The sequence below is a fragment of the Adelges cooleyi genome, unplaced genomic scaffold, assembly GCF_023614345.1.
Source record: "Adelges cooleyi isolate 19-005CV unplaced genomic scaffold, UGA_ACOO_1.1 ACOO_flye_CR_arks_rails_tigmint_CR_PRNA_30, whole genome shotgun sequence".
Classification (NCBI taxonomy): Eukaryota; Metazoa; Arthropoda; class Insecta; order Hemiptera; family Adelgidae; genus Adelges; species Adelges cooleyi.
In genome coordinates this window covers 4,491,039-4,519,020 of record NW_026095971.1, presented here as the reverse complement: position 1 = coordinate 4,519,020, position 27,982 = coordinate 4,491,039, and the positions used below count along the sequence as shown (strand labels likewise).

The 27,982-nt window shown below is 33.1% G+C and overlaps 4 protein-coding genes across 7 annotated transcripts in view; 2 read left to right on the top strand and 2 right to left on the bottom strand.

The window, feature by feature from the left end:
• Positions 1-9: 9 nt before the first annotated feature.
• LOC126838863 (chitin synthase chs-2) lies at positions 10-11,448 on the bottom strand. Its single transcript, XM_050573626.1, has 20 exons — positions 11,219-11,448; positions 6,634-6,771; positions 6,242-6,486; positions 5,880-6,173; positions 5,589-5,816; positions 5,317-5,516; positions 5,103-5,253; positions 4,817-5,019; positions 4,568-4,756; positions 4,237-4,501; positions 3,680-4,153; positions 3,399-3,599; positions 3,115-3,341; positions 2,852-3,019; positions 2,231-2,784; positions 2,014-2,156; positions 1,608-1,945; positions 1,363-1,530; positions 1,031-1,286; positions 10-685 (listed from the first exon to the last, which is right to left on the bottom strand). Exons 2-20 carry the CDS (start codon positions 6,765-6,767, stop codon positions 438-440), a joined length of 4,686 nt encoding a protein of 1,561 aa, XP_050429583.1. The 5' UTR covers positions 6,768-6,771; positions 11,219-11,448; the 3' UTR covers positions 10-437.
• A 4,678-nt stretch (positions 11,449-16,126) lies between these two features.
• LOC126838842 (uncharacterized) lies at positions 16,127-20,973 on the top strand. The gene is made up of 3 exons (XM_050573588.1): positions 16,127-16,263; positions 19,044-19,171; positions 20,402-20,973. The coding sequence occupies exons 1-3, from the start codon at positions 16,246-16,248 to the stop codon at positions 20,640-20,642; spliced, it is 387 nt and encodes a 128-aa protein (XP_050429545.1). The 5' UTR covers positions 16,127-16,245; the 3' UTR covers positions 20,643-20,973.
• Positions 20,974-22,088: 1,115 nt separating this feature from the next.
• On the top strand, positions 22,089-25,871 carry LOC126839112 (coiled-coil domain-containing protein 93). The gene is made up of 12 exons (XM_050574159.1): positions 22,089-22,273; positions 22,422-22,535; positions 22,612-22,706; positions 22,780-22,891; positions 22,957-23,103; positions 23,191-23,340; positions 23,412-23,569; positions 23,639-23,752; positions 23,833-24,044; positions 24,106-24,226; positions 24,294-24,378; positions 25,547-25,871. Exons 1-12 carry the CDS (start codon positions 22,193-22,195, stop codon positions 25,718-25,720), a joined length of 1,563 nt encoding a protein of 520 aa, XP_050430116.1. The 5' UTR covers positions 22,089-22,192; the 3' UTR covers positions 25,721-25,871.
• LOC126839111 (cell adhesion molecule Dscam2) overlaps positions 25,745-27,982 on the bottom strand; it is an 83,302-nt gene continuing 81,064 nt past the window's right edge. The window contains exons 27-31 of one of the 4 annotated variants that reach the window (XM_050574154.1): positions 27,796-27,912; positions 27,571-27,710; positions 27,052-27,202; positions 26,247-26,340; positions 25,745-26,165 (exon numbers count right to left, since the gene is read on the bottom strand). In XM_050574154.1, the coding sequence (XP_050430111.1) occupies positions 25,970-26,165; positions 26,247-26,340; positions 27,052-27,202; positions 27,571-27,710; positions 27,796-27,912 (698 nt within the window). In that variant the 3' untranslated portion in view covers positions 25,745-25,969. Of the gene's footprint in view, positions 26,166-26,227; positions 26,341-27,051; positions 27,203-27,570; positions 27,711-27,795; positions 27,913-27,982 lie in introns of all 4 variants that reach the window. The other 3 variants (XM_050574155.1, XM_050574158.1, XM_050574156.1) reach the window with 3 other exon arrangements.

Here is a 27,982-nt window from a genome sequence, read left to right as displayed (position 1 = left end):
TAACATAAATAATGAGCAACAACATTTAATTAAAAAAATTTCATACTAGGTACATTATTATTGAAACGAGTGTACACAATACAGTGTCATTAGTTAAGATTTCAATGTCTTGGATTTTAAAATGAATTAATATTACTTAATATATATTTAAGTAGGTAAACTGCTTTTGGCCATGTATTATCGTGTATTAGCCTTTGTCGTAGAGTATTAATTATTATAAATTATAATATCTATAACCGAGTACAAAGAAAAACTGTTTTTGACATTATCTTTTTTTTTTAATTTTTGAACACAAAACGTCAATTACGCGAGGAGTCGACTGACATACATTACGTCTGATGGCAGAGTTACAAAAATACAAAAAAAAATATGTTGACTAGAAACGCTTGGCGTCCAATTCGCTCCGGTTAGGTTTTATTTTTTCTTCTCGTTTTTGATTAATTCATGGTTTGCAATTGTAGTTCACCTTCGTCATGTTCATATGCGGGATTTTGGCTGCCTTTGAATATGTCTTTGACACTAATACCCGCGTTCGATTGCCGCTGAGCCTGATTAAACGCGTTGCTGGCCCCTAAAGTTTGCATCTGAGACTTTCGCCGCTCAGCTTGCATCGACCTTCTCCTGACTTCCAGTGCCTGGCGCACTTCTTTGCCCATAGTCAGCTTTCTACCCAACACCGGAGTACCTGCAAAAGAACCCAAACAAAACGTCAATACTGAACAACAGCTACATGTAATGAATCATCAAAGCATGGATCCCAGTATAACAGCTTGTGGACGACATAAGGGCATTAACATGGCTATGTTTTGGGGCTAATACAATATATATATCTCTGTAAATTCATCAAAACCTTTAGTGATATCATCATTTCGGATTAAAATAAAACTAGCTTAAAATCATTATTTTGAATATAATGGACGTAAGTTACACTTGAAGATATTATATTTTTGTAAATCTTCTCGTCTAAAGTAATGTATTAATTACATTTTTAATTGTATAAATGCCCTAGTTCCCTTGTTTAAACGTTTACCTTGCGGTTCGTCTTCGTCTTCGCCCATTTTCATTTGCAAAAACCTTTTCCGGAACGCTACATCCAGCGTTCCTATCGTCCGAGTCTTCTGCCTTTGTTTCTCCAAATTGTAGATCGTCCTTCGTCGGCCAACGTTTCCTCCGCTCGATCCCGAATCATTGTCATAATCGCCATTGATACCTTTCAAACGTTGCAGATGTTTAACTATGACCACAGCTTGCTTGTCTAGAAGACCGTCTTGTGTCAATTCTTCAGTCTGAATAAACGACCACGTCAAACCAGGATAAGTTTACCAATAATAGATAATTTGTTTAATTCGCCCAAAATCCTACCGTTTTGTTCCAACAGAAGTTCAGGTCGGTAGACGCGAGTATGTGTGACAGAGTTCCGAAACGATGGAACAACATAGCCGTGAACTGAATGACCATGATGAACGCGAAGAAGAACACGAACACCAGACCGATAGGTTCCAAGTGAAGGTACTCCTTAGTGATAATGATCTGCGAGCACCAAATAATGTTTAGATATAGATAGCTTAAGTGTTACAGTTAAGGAGCGAAATTGACTAGGTACTTACTTCTGACGTTTCTGGTATTGTGGTAATATTGGTTTTTACGCCCAGTGGCCAGTCTAAATGGAGTTTGTCTTTGTTCAGCTGAAGCAAGAATACGACGAGCACGAAAAGAGCGTTGATCATAAAAAACGAAAACACAGATTTGTTTCTCAGCTCGATTAAGTCTGATGCGATACGAGCTTTCTCGTTCTTATCTTCGTCGATCGGGTATAAATATTTGTCTATCAAGTCCTTCCAGAACAATTGTTCGCTCACTGATAAAAATGCCACCGCACCTTTTTTTAACGCTTTGTCTTCGATCCAAAAAGGGTTAATGTCGTCATTGCGCTCCACTTTCGGTTCTAAAAATAGAAAAATAAATTATTTTAATACTTCATGATGGTAAATTATTATTTTTAAGCGTGCCTACCTAAAGATTCCTCGTCTGTTTCGGTTTCGGAATGGTCGTTTTCTGACGATTCTTCTTGCACAGGATTCAGCGCATTCTGATGCGGTACGCTGCTTGTTGAAATGTTCCTTCTGCGATTAACCGACGTCGGGTCGATTATACTTCTATTAGACACAAGACAAATAAGAAATCCATCATGTTAAAAAAACACAAATAAAATAAAATATTTAAAACCCACTTTTCGATGAGGTCCATCCGTTTGCCTAGTCCTTCAAGTGAATCTGCAATTCTGACTAGCTGTTGGCGCTCGTCCACAGGTTTTTGGTAAGTACAGAACATGCATTTAAACAGGCCGGCGAAGGAAAGTTCAAACGATCCTTCTTCATTGTTGGCGTTGGGGTCCAAATTTTGCAAGAAACCGAGCATTGATTTTTGTTTGTTCTTTTTCTCTGCTTCTTCCGCCGCTTTCTTTTCCGCTTCGATTTCTTTTTTCGTCCTCTTTACTTGAACTTCTCTTGTACCCCACGTGACGATGTTGAGATTGATGATTGAGTACAAAATTAAAAGCAAGTACATCGATGGAATAGATAGCAAGTATATTGAGAAGAAGATTATACAAGAGAACTCTTGTGGATGTAGTAATGCTGCTATAAAGAACGAGCCCAACATGGCTATCAGGAAAATGGCCGATGGCGAACCGATGCCGTCCTCACCCAGCTGTAAAGCCGTACCGACAATGACGGCCATCATTACTAGCGCGTAGATTGCCGAAAGTATTTGCGCCAGGAGCAACTGCAAATAAATTCAATGAGCGTTAATAATTTATAGACCGGTCATTGATCAGTGACCAATTATTTACCTGTATGTGTGATTTGCAAGTAAAGCACACGAAAACAAATGTCAGAATCGGAATTATATTGTAATAGAAACTCGTCCAGTTGTCTATGTGGAAAACAGCCACAAAAGCTCCAACCAACATAAGAAATATCGTGCCCGGACCCAGAATTGTACCTCCCATCAACATGATCTGTGAATACGTATTAAGTAAATAACTTGTGTTAGGAATGCAAAGAAAGCGATAGTAAAAATAAGAGAAAATATATAATAACGTTGTAAACTCACGTGGTAACTGATATAAGGCATTGAAATGTTGTCGTTAATCTTAATTGTCTTCTTGTAGTCCATTAGCAAGTCCATAATATTGGCCATTGTCGACGGTACCCATCGACGACGTTGATTGTAGAACTCATTAAAGCTTTCTGGACAATGAGTGTAAGCATCGCTCGCAGCCGAATACTCCACACGGTATCCTCTTTGCAGTAGGAGCGTACATAGCCATCTGTCTTCGCCTAATCATAATAATGGTTAATAACTTATTTAAGTGGTGGCATAGTCACTGTTCTTACCTTGATCGTATTGCACATAATGTCTGGCTTCGTCCGACTTCATCGTGTACCTCCTCATAACGTTATCGTCCATCAGAGCTTTACCTCTAAAGAGCGAGAAACATCCTGGACTACACAGGACACAACCAATCATGTGTTCAGTAGCCTTTTGCAGCCAATGGCCGATTGCGTACTCGAATATTTGGTACCAAGCCAACGGACCTAAACATCAAAAGTTACACATAGTTATGATTGCCAGATTACATACAACTTTTTAGAGGATAAGAGTAAAGATTTTATACCGGCTCCAACAGGATGGATTCTGCCACAAGCGGCTCCCAAGTTTTTGTTCTTTTTCATTAGATCTATTAGTAATCGGACTGCATGTGGTTGAAAGTCAATGTCTCCGTCCAGTGTCAGTAAGAATGTGTTTTCCGCTATTACTTCTTTCCGCTCGACCGATATTGGCAGCTCCATAAGTCGATGGCCGAGCAGATAGTACATATACATAACCTGACTCCATCGTTTTCTGTGACGAATTTTTGATTTGTCTTTGATGTGTACTGTCAGTTTGGTTTTACCCGGCAATGTCCACACTAACCGGCCACCGTATGGGGTCGGATACTTGGTCGGCGGTTTGATGCGTATGTTCGTTTCGTGTACGTGTGTGGCCGCCTCGTCAATGGTGGTCACGAACAGCTTGACGAACCTATTTACTTGACTCCAGTCGTCGTTTTCATCACTGATTTCAAAACCGTCATCCAAGAATATGTGCGCTAAACAAGCACAATCGACAATTGGATGAACGTTGTAAACGTGACGACATAGAGGATTACAAAAACAACAAATATCGCCTCACTTTCAAATTCGTAGTAGTCGGGGTCGACTACTCGCAAGTATTTCTGAGCCACTCGGCGCGCACATTGGTCTTCGTCCATTCGAAGTATTGACTTCAACATTTCCATCATCTCCTCGTGGGTTTCGTGCCACATAGTCGCGCATGCGTATATCTTGGTGATACTGTCGGATTTCTTTACTGTTTTCGGCGTGGTGCTACTCACGTCCGTGTGCACCGATATCGTCTCGTAGTACTCGTCCGGTTCTTTTTCTCTGTCGGCCAGTTCCTATACAGTTAAAGAAGGTTAATCTTTACAACAGGTTCATGTTGCCTAGGTACTGTTTATAATTACTTCGGTTTTTACGTCTTTCTCATCGTCACACCTCCTGTTCATGCCCAACGATTGGTCAATCAGCAGAGCATCGTACATTGGTCTTGCGAACAACTTTTCAGTGGTGGCCAAACGTTCGCATTTTGGCGTCCAAATGTGCAGGGTCACCCACGTCTGAGACAAAAGCCACAATAACCAAACCCAAACGTGCTGCAACGAAATAAACGGCGTTTGGTACGGATTCGCATGTTTTAATTATTCATAATTTACCTCTTTGGCGATGAAATTATTGAGAAAGTTCACATCGGGTGAATCGAAAAACAAGTAGTCGGGAATGGATTCGTGGAAGAAACACGGATCGTCGTGCCGCAACCCGCATGCGATTATTAATGCTGACATGGTGACTGGTACGGTTAGATTAACCGGGAACGCGTAACTAAATCCCTGGATCATGATCTTGCAAGCGAATTTACCTACGAGGAAGACATTGATGACAATGTATGATTAAAATAATTTCCAAGTGATTTGATTCAACGAATATTTATTCGTTACTTACCGAATATATAGCAAAGGTACGCCGATATAATTTGTATGAGCAGAACATGTAAGGCGGTTATATATTCTGCGTCCACGTCTACTGTGTCACCGGTTGTGATAATGTCCGAAAGATCAGGAAGAGTAGCGCCATTTCGTAGTACTTGGTTCACCTAATCGGACCAAACATTAAAGTTTATTACAACTGTACCCGTTTAAAATGGCTCGTTGCTCACCTCCAGGACTTGTATCTTGTGATTCGAGAGCCCGGCGTTGACCAATGTAAACAATTGCGTGACGCTTTCGCCTTTTATAAACATGATTATTAGCATGAAGCACAAGAAACACATCATTTTCCATACGGATATCAACATGTATATGAAATACCGTGTCCTTTTCATGCGGTCTTTAATGAGGTATGCAAACCGCATAAATCCTACACAAAATCTAACATTTAGTAAAAGTTCTCATGTAATTTTTCTGACTGTAAAAATATAATTTTGCTTACCGAACAGTGTGTGCTTAGTCGTATAGTTTTCCCAATAACCGCAAGAAATACAGAACACTGTTATTGGTATAATGAAAGTGTTCATTTGTTGTTCCGGGTGCAACAGAGGCCACAAGAAAAAGCCGGTGGCTTGCGAAGCGACAGCGATTAAGTCCATCAAAACTTTGGCATAAACTTCTGATTTTTCCGAATTAGTCTTGCATCCTTTTGTGGTTCTCGACAATAAGCCTGAAAAGACGAAACGGTTAATAAAGATAGTACTCAGAGTTGTTGACAATTTAAATAACTCACTGAGTAATGCCGGTACGAAACAAAGACAATTGGTAAGCATTGCACCTTTAATTACGTCCAAGCTGGGTAACACTACATAGACCAGCAGGACGATGCCAAAAACGTGTAAGGTTTCCATGACTAAAACGAAAACGAAATCTTTAAGCGGCGGTTTTCGACAAGATTTAAAGAAACATATCCTAATGGATCGGATTAGGGTTCCCAGTTCGGGAACGATGAACGCTAATAGAAGACACCATATCCACACGACTCGTTCTTCTGTGGGCAAGTTAACTACGTAGAGCTTGTCACGACCTATACAAACATTTGTATTAAATAAAAAAAATTAAGACACATCGGTGATTAAACTACTTTGTACCCACTCAGATCTTTGTTGCAGTACGTCACCACCCGGTCGGCTCGTATTTGAGAAGTCATGAAAAACATGCTGGATTTGGCCATGACACCGCAGCATAAGACTATGATAAACGTGGTCAGGTAAGCAAGCATTTTGAGAACACGAATGGTGAACTCAAGACATGCCTGATTGGTCATGGAGCCACTGTCGCTGCGTGGTGGCAAGTCTCGGAACACGTCCCATGCTTTTGTTTCTGCAACGGTCCTCTGACTACAACGGGTAATTTAGTTAATTCAATTTTATTCTTGGTCGATATAGTTGCAAGTATACAATACAAAAACATTAGCGTGTCACAGTAAAAAAACGCAAGTTAATCGGAACGTTTAGTTGCTGTATTAAAGTCAATTTATCTATTACCTTCCTCCGTATAAGTCTTGGGTCAGGGGTGAACTCTCATCGTCGTCTGTAGAATTTTCGTCGCTGTCCTGGAGTCTTTGGTGTGATAGATTGTTCACAGACGGCACGAACGATAAACGCTGGAGCGACGCCATTGTTCTAAAAAGAATTAATAGAAAATGATCTCACGGTTATTAATCTTCAACATAGGTACCGGTCGCTTTCGTTTTCTTATGCGGCCGACCCATATAATTCATGCTCGTTCTATTAATTATACACCATATTATACCGTTATAACGGTCTGCATCCGACACACCGATATATTAAATCGGTAAAATTAAATTTAAAGTTAAAAATATTTGAAAGCTTATCTACCGCGCTTCCGAAAAATTATGTTCATCTATTGAATAGTATCGACCACCCTTGACCACCTAAATATTTATATATTCCGAAAATCACTGGTTTATACTAGTGAATTATCTTTATTATTTCACGCGTCAAGTCTCGTTTTGCTAAAAAACACATTGAAAAATAAACGACTCTCGATAGCTTAAAGATATTTCTAGTTTATTTTACAAGTATATGGTGTGTATAATATAAGAGCAGATAATTTTAAAGAAATACATGTTTTTTTCGTTTTGTTTAAATAATTTAATATTATAAAAAAGACAGTGCAAACATCTAAGAGTAAAGACAATTTTTTTGTGATATATTTTAGTAAAGATCAGCTACGGTTCAATTTTTGTTTATTTAATCGATTAACTCTTTTTTTAATACAAATATATGCTGTGTTCCAGTGTCTGGTTTAAACTCATAAACGTAAGCAAATGGATAATGTGCCCTTAAACAGTTGCTAGCCGCTAGCGTCTATGACTAATGGTTTTATGGATCGGGTATTTCATTTTTTCTTTTTCTTATTGTTATATAACATCTCCCTAGCACAATATCGTGTAGCCATTCAGTTGTTTTCAGATTTACAATTAACAATAGAATCTAAGACCGATTTTACCGCCGCGACTCGTCGAATAATTGGATTTTTAAACTATAGTCTATGCTCTATAACATAAAATCGCCAATAACGATTTTGTCTTTGTTAGGATTGGCCGGCCAGTGTCACTGGACTCGGCTCTGTTAAATCTAAAAATTACGCACGCGCATTAGTCGTTTCACACCGATTAGAACAATTAAAAGGGTCATATATTTAAAATTATATAAGTATGAATATTTGTAACATAAGAGTTGACAACAAAAACGATAATAATGCACGTGACAACCATGCAAATCTATTATTTGTCCATTAATCTATCTTATTAATTACATAGCGGTGCCAACGACAAGGTATGTGAGCGTGTGATTATCCAGCTATATTGAATTTTGCATAAATTGATTCAGTCGGTTAACAAAATAATGTTTCGTCAGAACGCAATGTCGTGCACAACACCCGTCTGATGTAATAATGCTGCCCAGGTCATTTGACACCGTCTCGATGGACTTTGCGGAGTTCAAGTACGCGCAATTTCACTTTCGTTATGAACGCCCAAAGAACGGCGGCCATTAATCTGACTTACAATATTAACTTTTAATAATTGTAGAGATAGTATTTAGTTATTATATAACAATATTAAACATTATAATATGCTGGTTTATGTACAAAAGCAGAGAGACTAACGTTGGAGAAAAACGGGTTTCGACTTGACCTTGGTCAAGAAATGTATTGTTTCAATATAAAGATCGGTTGACACTCATAGTATCGCAGTGCGAAGAAATCGCTGGTTTACAAGCCTAATCTAACGATAAAAACCAGCTTCTTTAGCTAATTATTGCAAATAAATAATTGGATGATTGAAATTGATAATTTAGGTAAATGTGTTTTTACTTTTTTACAACGTATTTTAATATTCCACTGATCTATTACGACGAAAGAATCAATCCTCGCCATTCTGAACTGGTTCAATATTAAACACGAAGAAAAATCCACTCTTAGTTTAAAATATATGCACCTTACGTTCTATAAATATCCAAAGGAAATAATTCATTTTGAAAGAATAAACCTATTGAAAATATTTCTCACGAGTCACAACACCTTCTACGCTTCTAATAACGTAGAATGTGCCTACAAATATTATTATGCATGATTGGTTTACATTTCAAGTCCATATATTCAGTTTATTACCGTTTTGGTTCCTGATAACAATCGCATAGAGTTTATACCTCATTGTATGACAATCATAATATACTGTTATATATGTTTGCTATACAGTGCCTATGTGCACCTACCTTGACTATTATATTAATAGTGAAATCAAAAACTGGTCACGTCAATCATATGTAGTCGTACGCATTTCTGCGCAATGGAACGTACCGGACGCATTGAAAACAGATAGTGGTTAGTATGTGAGTGTGTTGTGTTGATATTGTTGCATTACTTAAACAACCGTACGGATGGAGTTAAAACGAAATTCGATCAAACAAATGTATGTCACGAGTTCTTACTCCTGTCCGGCACAATAGACTAACAAAAAATCATAGGTACGATGGCAGATTAGGATCTACAACTTTAGACGTGTTTAATAATTAGACTGTTCAGAGTCCGTACAGGTCAATATTGTACATATAATAGTAACGTTAGACACGAAAATGATGAACATTGTGCAACTTCTCCCCGGCGTGCCGTTTAAATTCCCATTATTGCGGCTCGTGAAATATCTTTACATTAGAAGGTCATGGCCCTCCAACGAACTGAAAATAATTATGAATTCAATCATTTCTCTACTACAAAGGACGTCTATTTGGTTAGAGCAAGAGAAAGAGGCGTACTAATATTCTCCCCCGGTTTTCCAGTGTCTATACAGTAGCTGTTGTTTTATTGTTTAGATTTAAAAAAAGAAATATTCCAGTATAAATGTATGTTTCAGATGATATATTAACACTCTTATTTCAATGGTTTTATTCAAAAAATTTTACATAACTGGTATTTTGACAAATCCATGATTTTTGGATATCCTTCCCCCAAAAAAATAAACATTATTATTTTAAAAATGTAAAAGCAAATGACTGGGTTAAAGACGGTTCTCAGTAGTACGAACTATTGCGATTATTGTTCAACATGTGTGGTTATTACGGTCTGTTTGCTCTAAGTATAATTTATAATGATGTGTAGAGAAAACAGAGAGGTCACTCAGTACCCTGGGTCTTAGAAAACGGGCGCCTTTGATTGCTATTCATATACCTATACTTGAATAGATTATGTACACAGAAGCATACAATATATTGCAGTTTGTGTGATCTCAGTTATTTATATTATAGATAATTCAAAGCGTTAACTATGTATTTATAGGTTGTGTTAACAGGATGTGAATGTTGTATGACTTCGGGTGCAGATTTAGTTTCGCTCGATTTTTTTACATCTCCGAAACACTTGTGTACATCTGGTACAAAGCGGAGTCCGTTGGTCGTGTACGCAGCCGTGATCTAGTAGCGAGGTTGGTACATTAGCCGTGAAAGTGAAACGGCGGCTATAGCGGTCGTATCGCGAGTGAAAGGAAAAATCTGAGGAATTGGTGCATTGCTACACATTTTTTCTCTCCATTTCGCACTATGCTTTCTATAATATTATTGCTATTTACTTTGATATAATATTGAGTATTATAATACTCGATCGTTATCGATTCGTTCCGGAGGCATTTGATCTTTTAGTTGCGTAACACCAATTTTAAAACCGGCATGACGCTCTTGGAAGCGGTCGTAAGACATTTTTGAAAGTCTCCCCCGCCCAATCGTATGGTGTACTATATGGTATTATATTATACAGACACTAACCGTTAATTAGGCGCGTGGGAATGGCGTTAGCGCTTATAATGATAAAGCATATGAAGTCGTACACTGGAATAGAGCAATAAGGGTACACAGGAAATCTACAGCCGAAAAACGCGTCGGTCGACCTACTTATTTATAGAGCGATAATGTTTTTACTCGGAGTCATGACCGTAGTACCTATTTCAGCAACTGTAAAGCGTTGAGAAAATCAACATTAAGGTATATTAGACGCCAGAGAAAACTAGGTAGAAAAAAAGTTAGTAATCATCAAAAAATCTATTAAACGAAAAAAGTGAGCGCAAAAAACCGACTATGTACTAAGTTAGTATCCGAACGGAAATCCATGACTCACGATATATTATCCATAATTGTAATAGTTATCGTGATGTGATATTAACACATTATGAGTATGGCAATGGTATTAATGCTAAGGGTTAAGCCTTTGAGGAATATAGAACCGAAGAGGGGTGAGGGGACATTAGACAACGTTTAGGCAATGCTCAGGGTTTAATGACGTTTTTACCCCACCAAAGGTAGCGTTAAATACGGTTAAATATGTTAAGAAAGTCGTGAGATTCAGCTTGTTGGTGGAATGGTTGTTGCATTGCGGAGAAGTGTGTGGCTTGGAGACTTCAACGCCGGACCGGAGACCTCGTTGAGCAGCCGCATAAGGCGCGTAAATAGTTATAATAATTATTATGACAGCGTGGGTCTATATATCTGTGTTATTTTTGGATTATTTCGCAATTGGTAACTCGACGTTAATATGTTGAGTGAACAAAAATCTTACTTGTATTTGTCCTATCCGTTTAGAAGCTACGGTGTTAGTGGTCGTTATCCGAATATCAATTGCAGCGGTCACTATTCATACTTTTTGGAAATCGTGCGGACACGTTCACGGACGAGAGAGTTGTTAAGCAAATACGTTTGTTTTATCTTTATTACTTTTTTTGCTTTCCCAGTTAAATCAGACGCGAACGCCAACACGCGGCGGCCGGACGACTGTGCGTGGCCTGAAAGAGACGGCCCGGTCGGTTAGGTCTTTGGCTTTCTGTGTTGCGGTCGTTGGTTCTGGTGGGAGACCTGGTCGCGTTCGGTTCATGTGGTGTGCGCGACGTCGGACCGAAAGAAGAAGGAATAAAAAATTAATATAACATTATAAGCGCTTCGAGACGGTACAACAATAATAATATTGTTGTATATATATATAGGGAGAGAGAGAGAGAATACCCGTAAAACGTCTATGCGCGGTCTCTGTATAATACAAGTGTACATTATAATTTATAATGATTTGTTCTCCCACCACACGTAACTGCGGTCGAGTCATCAGGGTCTGGCCACACGCCACGGGTGATACATTAAAATCGTATTTCGAGTACAATACCTAAGCGCCTATAGCGTAATCACAGTAATTGTTACATTCGATGCACTGGGGCGGCGTGTAAGCGTTTTTGTTTTTTCAGTCCTTAGCGACTTCGCGCTTTGTACGCCACGCCGTGCGCATCGTGTGGGTTGCAAACAAATTGTACACGAGCCGTATTATTAGGTATGAGCCAAAGTGCATCGTTTATAATTGTCTAACCTAATCTAACGTTGTTGTCCACAATATACTAGTAGATTGTACTCTATATTATAGTCAAAATCTATTAAAATTTATAACGATACTCTTATCGTATTTCCAATGGGCAAACCTGACAGTTTAAAACATTATTTTGCTTTTCTCGTTCCATTCGCGTTTTTCTGTATTGCATAGATCGATTTGTTCCTAGACTCTTTGTATCCGCAGTTGGTAATATTTCCTGAAAAGCAATAACTTTTGTTCTTTGTTCGTCTAAGACAAGGACACGATTTTCTCACGGCTCATTGTTATATCTTTTTTTTTTATATTCTTTCTCGAAGAAGAATTTGAGAACTTTTTCAGTCTTCCGTTTGACTACTTGCATTGGAGGCTAAAGCACTCGACTTAGTATTCTCTTTTTAAATTAATTATTTTTACAGTATTCACACTAGGGTTAGGTTTTAATTGTGGCGACACAATTGATGTGTTAAATGGTAAACCATGAACGAAAATTATCTTTTTTGTTATTTATCAATTCTTATTATTTACATAAGTATTGACAAGATTTTCCAGTAAACATTTAATCTTTGAAAATATGTTATCTTAAATGAAGTAAATTCCGTGTTACATACGAAAAAAATATCTTCGGGAAGAATTAATTTAGCGTAGGAGATATTAACAAATATGAGTAATACTTTTTTTTATAACGATATTTTATTTTTAGAATACCGATAAATCAAATGACTAAAGATTCTAAAAAGTAGGTAACTATACATATTTTTAACAAATATCAAATATTTTTGCTTTAATTTTGAAATCGTTGAACATCGCTAAACTGATACTTGTATTATCCTAGTATCAGCAATCAGCATATACATTATATCCAAGTTGGATATGCTGTATACTTGTAAATACATTTTGTATTGTTCTCGCGTGCAAAACTAATCGCGATTGAACAAGGCAAATACAATTAATTTTATTGCACTTGTTTTTGCTACACAATATCTCGTTCTACTCTCCAGCGTGTCTACTTCGTGAATTATTACATGACTTTTGTTTAAAAAAAAAATATCTGTATTTATTTATAACATATAGTAAACATAAATATGTATGGCTGTGTGCTTGTTGAGTATAGTGCCTACACGTATTTCTTTTCAGCGGGCGGTTATATATTATGTATACATATATATATATATGTATTGCATAACGGACTATAGACATTTTATTATAAAGCTGTAGATAGAGACTCAATGTTTTGGAATTCCATTTTAATTATGAGCTCAACGTGTATCCTTCAAAATTATTGAAACAACTAATATAAATTTCTCGTAAAATGTTGACTTCATCGCAATGCGTCGATTTATAATAGCATTGATGCGGTTACTTGTTTATTATTACTCATAATATGATTAGTATCCGAACATCCTGAATCAATTTTTTTCCAGTTTAGTAAACGGTATATATGAATTATTGAAGTTGATTAAATGCCTTTATTTATTCAGCTGTCAAAATGTTATACTAATTTTGAATTTGAAAAAATATTCATTTACTACTAAGTGATAGAATTACTGACTAGGATACAAATAACTAATTTTTAGGTTTAAGGGACCAAACGGAAACAAAATTTGATGCTAACTAAAAAGTCATGTTTTTTAATTGATGTCACTATTCTGCTGCATAGGCGATATGTTAAAATGGCTTAACATCTTATTAAAATACAAATTGTGTTTTTAATAATAGGGTAGAGACAATTAGAGTTGATCGTCAGACTTTTCTTATAACTCGTTGCTGCCAATAGGCAATAGCAGTGTATCGTTATAAACAATATAATGAAACTATTTCACACATATGTAGCAACATTGACGTTTTATACAGCTCGTGCCGTTCTCTCCTATTTTTGGTTTTTCCTCACTAAAAAAAAATGTTAACTGTTTACGAAATGAGGCCATACTGTATTAACTTTCAGTCTAATTTACAGACATTAAGTACCAAAATTACGTTAGAATAAGTTAAATAAAGAAAAACCTTCTAAACCCTCTAGAGATAGGGTTTATGATATTTTAATGGTTTGTCAATTTATATCGAAACGTCAAGAAATCTGTTTAGCGGTTTAGGAAATATCGTGGGTCCAGAAATACAAATAGTAAAAAAATATAAACACATAATTTTAAAACCAATATCATCTCAGTTTCGCATTGAAGCTAATAATGCATTATTTTAAAATAAAAATGTATTTATAAAAAACATTATTGTTTTGTATGTATTATGTAGTATAGTTTTTACTTCTTTTCTAAATGACACATTTATTAAAACTTCAAATACTATTTTATTAAAATATATTTATATTTTACTTTTTTAAATAAATTGTAATTTAAAATAGTTTTTTAAGTACAAAATGTTTTGATTTATTATTACAATTTTTAACTTATATTATTATTTTCTATAACTACTACTATTTATATTTGTATTTAAATCAACGATTATTTAAATATTAATAACTTAAATAAAAATGTATTAAAATAATGCTCAGGTTTGTTTACACTAATACGTTTATATAATTAATACTATTGCAGTAATATATTTTCTAGTTTTAATATTTAATATTATGTATAAGTTGTATAGAAATAAGCAATCGTTCCAATATTTTATATTTGGATAGATATATCCAAGTAGAAATTTGTTGATGTTTACTGACTAATGATGATATACTTCACCTACAGAGGTGCAGAGGTTTTATAAGGCCTAAAACAGTGTCATCATTTTAACATATTATCGATTAATTGACATTTACGGGAGATGTGACTGCTCATGCACTGATGCACTCATGCAAAATAAAGTATATCTTTTATTAATTTAAAATTATATCATTCTATGTTAGATGTCTAGTAATATCAAATAAATTCTTGATATAATCGGTGGTCTGTTTATAAATTTCGTGTAATCGGTCTACACGGATTATGCAATTAAAATAATAACGTCTATCGCAAAAAAAATATCACATTATACACTCTGCCACGGTGTACATTTTTTCTTGTTTATATATTATAGGAATTTAACAAAACATTATTTATCTAACAATATTTTTCCGGGATTTCACGGCCGTCATATTTATTTTCCTCGACGCGTATCTTACGGGGCAAAATGTGTATTATGTTATTAAGCTATTCTCTCTAAGGAAATTGGTTCATACCGCACACGTGTGAAGTGATCAGCCGATCACAGTTTTGTCGATTATTTTCCTATGTCGACAGTTTACAAAATAATATCTCAACTTACTTACCATGATCTAACGAAACACTTTCCGCAATTAAAGACATATTGTTTCCATTATACTAGTACAATAGTTTGACATAGTAGCGTAAGCCAGAGATAGTTTTAGGCGCCTGTTTTTGTTTTTTAATTATACACGTTTGACAATTTTTTACAATACTTTTCCGTTGAGAAGCTGTCTGGGTGCTCAAGTGGACCCTCGACACAAAGTACGAATTGAATCCTTTATCTATTATTAATGTGCATCCAAATTTATATATTTTATAATTTTTTGCGCCCTGTATAAAGAGTATCGAGCAAGAGTACTTGGGAAATCGATTCAGTTTGTATAGACTTCCATCTTCCCTTATCTTAATAAGAGAAAATGGAAAACATTAACATTTCTTGTTTCCTAATTATTAGGAAAGAAGAAATTGTATTATTTGTTATAGCACGATTTTTTACTATGTTATAAGTAGTTGAAGTGTGAAAATTCAGAAACACGAAAACAAGTGCATTTGCAAAACATACTATTAATTAAAAGTAAAAGTATATTCCTAAATATATTAATTTAAAAATGATGTATTATTAATCTTTCTTTTAATTTTGGTCATGGCATGATTACTCGACTAGTTTGATGAAAAATAGTTTTACCCAAAGCGCAAATGTCTAAAGTCGTAATTATATTTGTTTTATTTAAAATTAATTTAGAGCATACATTCAAATTATTATTTTAAATATTTTAATCTATAGTTCAATTTTCTTTTTTTTTTACTATTTTTATATATTATTTACTAGATATAAATTATAATCATTTGAATAATTTGTTGTAGTATTATCAAAAAGTAGATTACATTGTAGAGCTAACATGTTTAAGTAGTCACAGAAACTGCTTGATTATTATTATTGTTTTAGCGTTCCAGATAAGTATATTTTTATTTCTATGACGACTAAAGTTGTTTATTACAAATTATAATAAACAAATCACCCTAACGATTACAACGTGAAAAATGGACTCACCTATTAAGGTAAGCACTAAGCAAAGGAAAAATGTTATGTAACTAATTCTTTAAATTGACTATCTATACTATTTCTCCATGTACTTTTGAACTAAATAAACAATACCCGTGTACTCCCATAAAGTGTTAAATAAAACAATTAATGACATGTAGAATGTTAAAGCTTATTAGGAAACAACTTGCTGAAGTTGAAAGTTGTTTAAAAATGATTTAGGCGCAGTCGGTTGTATGTAGTTGACTGCTGAGTTGAGAAATAGGTAGTAGGTAGTAGTAGTTTATAAATAAAAAAATATATTAATTGGTTTAACTTTCAATAAACTCTTGAAGTTCGGTATTGGCCTTTGCTAATATCAATATAATGGCATTTGACAATATTAATTGTATTTGTATCCCGTTGATTCCATTAAATCTATATTTTCATTTTTCAATAAATTTAACAAACCCACGTTCGTTCAAGTTTTGCAGACGCTAAATGGTAGAGTTAGTCTATACTATGTTTTACTGTGACTTTAACTGGTACAGTAACGCAACCGTGCAGAGGACTTACTCTTAAGATAAATCAAGTGACCTAATGCTAATAGATTTACAAATATTATAGCAGTATGTTAACCGAGGTGAATAGCGACACGCTACAGTATACGTATGCTCATTTAATTAGCATTATGGTTATTATTTGTTTTTTAAATTAAATAGACATAACACTGGACATTCTACTTAAATAAATTTAAAAAAAAAACGATAAAAATTAAATAATGAATAATATGTATATGTAATATTGTGACCACACTAATCGGTTTGTACTTTCTATAACGTAGATCACGTGCATATTGGATCGACTAATGCCTTAATTTGAGTTCGGGCAAATAAAAACTTTATGTAATTTCTGCATAATTATCCGCGTCTGTATCTGTTCAATATAAATTAACTAATAGTTCAATTTTCTCTCACTATTTGGTTTTTAAAAAAGAATAATGTCAAATATTTTTTTTTTATGACGAGTAATGTTTTTTGTGAACAACTGTAATTGGTATTGAACTAGTATCAATGTATGTATCATGTATTATATGCAAATTTAATAATTACAAATTTGAAAGAGAAATTCGTTCTTATTATATTAGTCAACTGACCTTATGTAGTAAGTGTTCTATAATTAGTATATTTATATCGGAATTTTTTCCAAAATACAATTAGATCGTTATTTAATTTCAAACATTCCTAAGGCATCAGCGTGAAGTGTTTTTCAAAATAACATTATGAACTATAACCTGAGCTACAAAAAAAAAAATGTTAAACTAAAGTAGGAGACCGTAGAGAAGCGGCGGTTGGCTTTGTCATACAGCCCAGTCCAACTATTTTGCCCGCGGTCAATCCGGTTGAGTATTGTGTAACCTACCTTAGCCACACACACACACACTTAGTGTTATTATAGCATAGTGTATGACTGTGCAATATTAACAGTACGGAGTACCAATATATTATTACACAGTCGAGTTATCAGTTCTACAGCTTTGATGCAGAATTTTTTTTAAATATTATCCAACGATATTATTCGTTAATAATAACTAGAGTTTTTTTTATTTCTAGTTTATTAAAGCAAGTTTACAAACCATTTTTTTCTTTAGTAAAACGTTTCATTAAAACATTGTTTACAAGTTTGCTATAATAATAAACTATATATAACTCTATCTATAAAAGATAGTCGTTTGTTTAGCAGAACACTCAACTAGCTATTGAAGCGTTTGAGATATGTTCCTAAATAAATTTAATTTTTAAATATGTTCTTCCAATTCAGTTATAATTATTATACTAATCTAATAAATAATATACTTGGGGATAAATTGGAATAACATATAAGTTACAATGTTTAGTCGATCTAATTTTGTCCACTTTTTTAAATGTATTATATTTTATTTGAATAAGATTCTATGATTAATTTATTAGCTGAACCTATGATTTAAAGGGGTCTATTATAGTATAACATACATATAACTGGATGGATTCAACACTGGAAATATTGTTTAAACAAAAACAGCCTTCCTAATTCCAACGCAGGTGTACATTTATAATTCACAGATGTAGAGAGATAATTTTACTAGAAAAGTTTTTTTAACATATATTTTTAATTTCAATCCTAAGAATTCTTAAATATTTACATTTGAATCATACATTTCAAATAGCAGTCTGTTATAAATTATACAATTAAATAAAATAATTCTGAAGAACCCTAATTGGCTTTACTGCCTGATCCTGGACATACTTAGATAATGTTTTAATATTAATGTTATAACAATAAAAAAACCCTCTTACAATTTAAGATACAAACTACATGACAGACTGAGTGGCTGACAAAACCGTCAGCTCCTATTTAACAACTGACTACTGAGTTTGTTGTATGGGAGAGACGTAGGCGGCGAATTAAATTACTTTTATAGTGTCAGTATAGTTGACGTTGAACTCGCTTGAACCCATTACAAAATCCGTACGCTGTGTGGACAAGAAATTACTATACTCGCCAATACAATGGACTATAGTACGATATACTGCCGATTGGATTTTAATTAGTGTCGGTTGTCCTGCAGTGATAGTATAAAACAAAATAGTATTGTTTTTTTGGTTTACTAGTAATGTATATATAGTACCGAAAAGCTGATGCGATTACTATACATTTATGTACAATTTATAAACTAGAAGAACAAGCTTTTGGCCATATTATTTTCATACCAGTGTTTATCCATAATTATGGTTATAACTAGATGTTGTGTTTTAACTGATTGGTATCTTATTTATAGCCGTCTATGGACTACGAATTGTTTATGAGCTATCTGAGAAAGGCCGGAGTCTGGAAGGCATTGGCTCGATCTTTTAAGATGTTGAACAAAGTGTGTACGCGTTCGCAACAGCCAGACAACCCGGTGGAGTATGTGTTTTTTCTCTAAATGGGATCATATGTAAGACCAGGGCATGACATACTCCAGCAATGATTCAATTTTAAGGACGTTATACTCTTTAAGGAGTCCGGTATAGGCAATATTTTGCAAAAGCTTTATTTAATGTTTAAAATGTAATGTGTTGTTATCAGTTTAGTAACTAAAATTCTTTTATGGTAGCTAATTAATTTTTTGGAATACGACAGCGATTTTAATTTTTTTTTAGTGTTCGGTTTTAGAGCAAAAACACTTATTATGAAGTCGAATGATGATACAATTTTAGGAGCAAGAACACAATTGTCTTTTTTTTTTTTAATATTATGTTCATTATTTTTCTGGATACTCCCTAAGAAATATTTTTACAAAATGATAAGTCATTATCTCCAAAATTAGTCAGGTTTGTACTGTTTATCAAATATCAAGTCATCAGAAAAAAAAAAGATAGAAAAGTTTAGATAATGCTTGACATAATAATTAGCTGACGTCTACTACGGATATTTATATGCTTAAATTACTTAAAAACAAATCCGGTTTGTTCCTTGACGAATGTCTTTGAATAGACTGTTGGAAGTAGTGTATAGATGTATCTATAAGAATCATTTCGAATCTAATATACTTTTAGTTGTAACGCTCAAAATACTTTCTCCGGATATTTGATTTATCCCGTTGCAGAGGTTAAGTAGAACAAACGGGTAATTAAATAGAAAAGGAACATGTATTTTAAGAAAAAACTTATGTTATGTCTTAAATAATACTATTCCATTTATTTCTCGAACAAAAATAAGTGCATAATTTAAATTGATTTAATATCGAAGCACATTTTAATCGATCGAAAACAAATAATTGTCTTTCAAAGAAGTCTTTTTACCATCAGTCGACTTTAAATAATTGTGAACAAAAGCGTGATAGGTCCAAATGGAGTTACTTTGAAATTAATTTTAGAATTGACGAGTCTATATTACAAAACATAAAAATAGTAAAATATAATAAAATTCCTAGTCATATCGCGTGTGAGTTTTAGTGTTTAATATTTTTCAACTAAGAGCTGAGGAAAATAATTATTGAGATCTTATTATTAAATTGTTTAAACTAGACTATAGAAACAATTTTTAGAAGTACGGCAATTTAGTGCTCTGCATAAATGGTGTCTAAATCTTCCCGAAGAGGGAAACGCTTTTTTTTATAATACAAAAAACATGAATATTTTATCAATTGAACAGGTTTGTTCGCAAGCACTTGATGGCCACTAATAGTGACTTAGAGGCGGCGGACCAAGTACGCCAAGACATTGCCGAGTGTAAGAAAATATTGTTGATTTTGAAACGTGACAAATGTGTACTGACTAGAGATTTAAATTCTCTTCACCGACGGCTGTACCCGAAACTGAAGAGCGCTGCATTGGCAACAATAGATACTTTGGACTTGGAAACAGCAGACGAAAACGACGACGACAAAGCATAATCTAGCTTTAGTAAAATCGTTGAGTATTGTATAATCTATGGTATGGTATGTTTATCACGCAGGAAAGAAATATCTCACTGTCTGAATAGTCAACTACACTAAGTAATAATTCAAATCGCGCATTAAACGGTGTATTTTCATTGGCCAAATATACAGTTAGCTTACATTATAAATTATCATGTCGTTTTTATTATTGTTTTCATATTCTTTTAGGGTCTATAGCTGCTATAGCCTATGCCTATGTACGAAGTGATTCACTAAGAATCAACTATATACTACCTTTGAATCAATTAATTTTCGTTTTTGATTTTAATAGCTAGACATCCGATGATCTCAGTTTTTCATTGATACTTCACTAACATTTATAAGCTAATGAACATCTGCTATTAGTTTGTAGCTGTGTTTATTAGTTAATCATTTATCAACACGATCAAACAATGTGGTATTGAGAAATGACTTCTTAAACAATTTTTTTTTTTAATTTGAGATTCTTCATATGTACAAAATATCTCGACAATTACACAAAACAATTTAATAATTACAAATTACAATGATGTTGTGCTAAAAATAATGTTTCGATGACATATTTGAATACTTATTTTTTGTATTAAATCTTACAGTTAACAGTTAAAATTGTTCAGTGTTCGTTAATTTCTTTATTAGATCACCTATTAATGATATTTCATTATTTTTAACCGAAATATAGCCACGCATATTCTGTTTTATTCGGTTATTCTAGTTTTAGAGTTAGGTATACACTTATTATAAAATCGAAAGATGTCATATTAGTGGGGCAACCCTATCCGTTTGTTATTCATCAATAAAATTCAATTTTTTAAAACTGTACCTAATACATTTTTTTTAGGAAATATTTAAAAAAAATAAATATGGCATCATCAAAAAGTCGTGTTTTTTGATTTTATAATAAGTTTGCAGCTGTAATTTTAACGTATAAGATCAATTACATTCACATGCATACAAAAGTCATCTGTAATCTGTGCTGTACTAAAAGAAAAACAAGCGAGCTATATAGCAGGAATATCGTGTTAGTTGTACCAATTACATATTAGAATCTCTTGCCGTTACATATTCTGCCATCTATGGACCATAGATATATATATATAATAAACTAGATTGCTAACTGTACATGCCACCAATAGAGAAGATTGAAGCAGCCACTTTCCGCCATCTTAGTGGGAATTAGAACCTTATCACGCGAGAATTATATATGTTTATAACAATCACATATATATATATAATATTGATATAATAATATATACAGATATATATTATATGCATTGATAACACACATAAATCCCACCAGGATGGCGGACCGTCGGCTTCAATTCTTATCGCTAGTTAGCAATCTAGTTTATTATATAAATCTGTGCTATGGACAAAAAACGTATTTATTATCAGTGATATGTAGTATATTAGATAATGTTATCTTTGTTGATGTTTTATGAAATGCGGTTTTTATTTTTATCGTTTCTCATATTTTGACTAATGATTATTATTAAACCTTTAATTTGCTTATACAAATTATAAAAATGTCTTTGAAAGAAGTTTTTAAGCCCAAAAGTGTTAAAATATCGAAAACATTCATAGACGCTGATGGAAGAGAAAAACAGGTAAACAATTTCTTAAAGATAGTCGATAAAATATAATATATTGATTCTTTTAAATAAAAATATTCCTATGTAATAAAGTACAATAATACATTTATGCAAAATTAGTTGTTTCCTTTTGATTTATTGTGTTCCTGATTATTACTTTAAGATTGAAACTAGAGAAGACGAAGAACAATCATTGAAGTTGCAAGAAATAATGGATTTATTAATTGCTGCCGGGTATTTTCGAGCAAGAATTAAAGGGTTGGCTCCATTTGATAAAGTAAGGAATTTTATCAGCTTTTATTTGTCTTGATGTGACTTATAAAAATAGAATAACGAATTATATCAACTGTTAGATTGTTGGTGGTCTGACTTGGTGTATCGATAATTGTACTGTAGACTTGGATGTAGATCTGCATTTTGACGAATCTTTAGTCATTGGCCAAAAAATGTGAGTTACAGTTTTACATATAACATTTTTTAATTTTATACAAACATTTTTGTAATTGTAATACTTCTTTCAGCGCACTCACTGAAAAAATTGTTTCTGTTTTACCCAAAATGAAGTGTCCTTATCAAATAGAACCACATCAGATACAAGGACTAGACTGTATACATATTTTTCCTGTTGTTCAAGTAATATTAAAATTTATTAAATACATTTCTAAATAAATAACTCTTATTAAAGGGTGTGATTTTAGTGGTTGGTGAAGAGATCAATTGAAAAAAGAAAAGAAAGAGGCGAGTTTTTGATGCACTACGCTGCAGATCAGTTTGATAAGTTGGTTAATTATCAGAATGTTGACGATAATGAACCCAGCCACAAAAAACGATGCTCTCATCTTGAAGTTAGTGTTTATAAATATTAAAAGAATTTCTAGTTAGATTATTATGACAATTTCATTCTTATTCATGATTGTTAATTTTGTTGAAAGAAATGTTTAATAGGCACAAGAAAAACAAATAAGTCTTTTAAAAAAGAGGAACAAAGAATAATGGAGTATGAAGAAGACTCCTCTGAATCTGAGGAAACTGAAGGCTGGTTTATTTTAAAACCTTTTGATCCAAAAGATTTTTCTGAAACTGTAATAATTTAAAGTTTTAACAAAACTATAAAATGTTTCTATTATGTGTATTAATAATTGTATGGCAATAGGCTATAATGACGGATGAAGAAAAAATAGAAAAATTAAAGGAAGAACTACAAAAACTCTCAGATGAGTTGAGACAATCCGAAAGTGCAACAAAACAAGTCGAAGCTGAAATAGAGCAATTGTCTATGGGTAATTTTAATATGGAAGAAGACAAAAAACAGTTAGTTTGAACAGCTCATATATATATATATTTTTATTACTATTTTTGAATGTTTGTTTTTTTTTATAGAAAGTTTGAGGATGTGAAAGTCTTAATTACTGAATACGAGCGTTTGAAAGAGTCTGAAGACACATTCCAAAAACAATGTAATACTGAAATAGAATTGTATCAGCAAGAAATCAAGTAATATGACAATCAGAAATTATAATACAATATTAGTATTGTAAACAATAAATGTGGGTTGATTTATTATATTATTTTAGGGATCTTAAACAGCTTTTAGAAGAACCAGAAGAAGATGACTCCGAATTGAAAGAAGAGTTGGATAAAATAAAAAACATGGTGGAAGTAGCTCGAACAAAATTAGGCAAGAAAGCTAGAGCAGTAGGATTGATGAAACGTAAACTCGATCAAATACCAGATAGAGCCGAATTAACTCAGTATCAGAGGCGGTTTGTTGAATTGTCAAATGAAGGTATACTTCAATTGTTATTTAATAATTTTTTTTTTTAAATAACATAATTTATTTATTGCAGTGTCTGCAAGGCATCGAGAAACAAAAAGACATTATGATCTATATAATACCCTAAGCGATGTTCAAATGTATTTGAATAAAGAACTATCACTATTGAGTTCAATTTTGGATGCCTATCCTGAGTATGTTACAAAAAAATATGTAAAATAAGGAATAATTTTTCATTTAAGAGTCAATTATGCTTTACAGAGCAGTGAAGTCTCCAGAAGGAAAGGAACAGTTTTTAAGACAGTTAGAAAATATTGATATTGGCGTAAAACAAACCCTCGATAAAGTAAATTTTTTTTTATAAAAATAAATATTAGTTTATTAACCCCCCTGGATACCGACCATTTTTAAGGAGTTTTGTATAGGCAATATTTAAAAAAAAGTGGCTTTAATACATTTCGACCATGCCAATTAATTTACCGGTTAATTTGTAAAAGCATCATGGTATTATTTTTAATTTAAATCATTTTGTCTATGAGTAAAAGCCATTTTAGTTAATATAATAGTACATTTTTTGTCCATCACACAGGCTGAACCAGTGATTCGATAAGTAATCTGAAAACAGATTTGAATTTGTCATGAAGTTTACTTGAGATCGGTCAGCGTACTTTTTTGATATCTTATTCCTACTACGCATAAAACACGTTTGAACATTTTATAAAATTTCAAAATTCAAATTCAAATTTGAAAAGGGTTAAAATTAAAAATTGAAAAAAACGCTCTGACCGATCTCAAGTAAACTTCATAAAAAATTCATATCTGTTTTTAGATTGCTAATCGGAACACTGGTTAGACCTGTGGGATGGACAAAAAAAGATGTGTTTTGGCTGAAAAAAACGGTCGGTATCCATGGGCTTCAACATAGTTGTGTTAAAATTAATAAAAATTGTTCATGGATAAAAAGCAAGAATAATTGTTTATATTGTTCATCTCTATTCATAAATAGTGTATTGTAATTTAGTAGTGGTTGTTTTCGCTAGTTAAAATTTGTAGTATTGTTAAGTATAGCTTAACAATACACAATTTATAAGCTAAAGTCTTAGTTGTGTTAGAAAGAAATTTGTTTTTAATATCAAAATATGGATAACTCTATTGAAGTTAGAGGTAATCTCTTAAGTTATTAATTAAATATTTTGGTATTAGTATTTGAAAAATACAAGTTGATTACATTTTGTCCAGAACTATGCAAAATCTATTTGAATTAATAATAATGAAATAATGTCATAAACAACTATGATAAAAATAAACTGTGATAAATTTTTATTCACAAGTAAATGTAATTATCCATTAATAACCAAACAATGAATAATGAAAATAATTAGGAAAAAATGAATAAAATTATTCATGAGTAAACCGCATGATTTATTTATATTTCTGAATAATTATTTGATTACAAATTTATTGGCAGTGCCCAGCTCTGATTTTGTTAATGGTATGATGATTTGTGTTAATAGGTGGAGAGTAAACGTAATAAAGAACAGAGTGTTAAAAGTAACTTGAACAATCAGCTGTCTTCTTGTGTATCAGCACACCGTCAATACTTGGCGTCAGTTAAACAACTTGAAAACGAAATTCAAAAGAATCTGCAGCTTCAAGAGCAAATAGATGCTTTAGAAATAAAAGACTAACAGTACAACTCACATTTTTGTTGAAATAAAAATTCTCATTGTTATATTTTATAAACACAAGTATAAGTATATAATTTGTATAATATATTATACTATAATATTTAATAATATGTTAAACGTTATAAATGCTCAAAAAATCTTATAGATAAACATAATTATATTTTTTTATAACAATTTTTTTTTAATAGATTAAAAATATCAAAAACGTGTTTATCGAGAATGACTAGACTAGTGTACAAGTGAACGAATCTAAACCGCTATAGAGTAATCTGAATGTTTCTGCGTGTTTGTCACGGGTCTCGACCACAACGTTGATTTACCCAGATTGGGTTTGTTCAACGTTTCCGTGTTACAATCTGCGTCTGGTTGACAGTGATTCGGTATTGGGAACATTGATGTGTCGGCCATCGATGAAGACTTTTTAGACTGGCCGGTTGGGAACCATCTGTTTAAAAATGAAAATAAATTAAGATGAGCCACTATTTATCGAATTATGTTGAGCATTACTACTACGCGTGTGTAGCACCTGGTCTGCGTTCGTCGCGGTAATGACTTTTGTTCTGACGGTGGTGGAGATATGTCTGACGATGTACTCGATTGTGCTCTGCTGTAGATGAAACCTACAACGAAAAATACGAAATATGTTAAGAAATCATACAAGCTTACAGTACTACGAAAACTATTGCGACGGCCAATAACTCGTCAACAAGATAGTGACGAGAAAATATGTAGCCTGTGCAGTGAATGAAAAGATAGCGAAGGACAAAAAAAAAAGGGGAGAAATAGGGGTGGCCAACCATATTTGTCTTAGATAAGACTAATAGCTAGAAAAAAAAAAGTAGACATCACTAAGTTAGAATTGTATGCCGATGCCGTGTCCATCTTTAAAAATCTGAAGAGAAAGAGAAATTACAAAAACGATTTACGCAGCCTTCTTTTTGTGTGTTAGCAATAAGTGCATATATATATATATATTTTTTGAATTATGATTTAAAGCTTAATACATAATATAGTCTTTACTAAATGTGTAGTTCTAGTACGGTGGGGGAGATGCTGTACCCCCACGAGGTCCCCACTGTAATTAGTGTTGTTTTCATTACGAGATATATCTCCTAATGCCTACAACACGAAACCAAACGGCATCAACCAGGTGGTGCCATGTGAAATAAAATAAAAAAGTTTTAGTAACCGTTACAGTAAAAGAAAAAATCTGAAGTATTAAATTTTTAATTTATTATTAATGTCTATGTCGATAGAGTTAAGTAGAATAAAAAAATAATATTTATTTGCCGTCAGCAGTTTTACTAAACGGTATCACAACGGATACTCGCTTGTTAATTTTGTTTTGTTCAGATGATTGGATGATTTTGTCCTACTTGACGTCATTTGTTCGACTTCTGAATCCGAGTCGTCCATACGCGCACCGCTAGAATGCTTTTCGTACAAGTCTTGTGAAGCCTTGTTATGTCTGTCTTTGAACATCTGAAAAGTATCGAATTCCAACTTAAGAATAAAGATGCTCTATTTATTGTTTATGTATAATATATACCTAATGCGATAATCAATTCAATATAAAAACATACTAAGTATAAAATGTATTAGTCATGTATTTAAGAAGTATTACAAGTGTTGATTATAGAGTGTACATAAAATTCTCATTAACTCTAAATTTAAAACAAAATATATTGGCATCACGTTTGTGTCAACAATACAATTATTATTGTTTTCAACTCATGATAATTTTAAAACGTAACTGTCGTTCAAGAATAACGATGCGTTGAGTATGCTATAAGCTAAATATTAGCTGCAAATTGTGTAAAACATCTATTGATTGCAGAAAACGGAAATACCTTTGGCGGATGAGAGGAAGATGCGTAATTTTCGTGAATGGATTGTTGTCTTAGTGTAAGGTTGTGAAGCATTGGCATAGACCCGTGTTGAGCTTCGTCCAGCGGAAAGGTGGCGTATGGAGATATGTCAGCAGATGTTTCTAAAACCAGGTAGATAAAAGAGTAAAGAGTTTATCTTTAGTTTAAGTAGTTTACAAAAAAAGATTAGTTCGTGTGAGAAATTACCTGGAATTTTTTCAGAACTAGCAAAGTTAACTTTGTGTATGGTGGCGTAATACTTATGATTTTCCGAGGTCCTTCGACTCGGCGTGTTTCTAACGTTTATCGGGCTGTTATTCCGTTCTATAATTACACACAATATATTACACGATTTCTTAATCATTTCAACAGAAACATTTGGAGCATACAATTT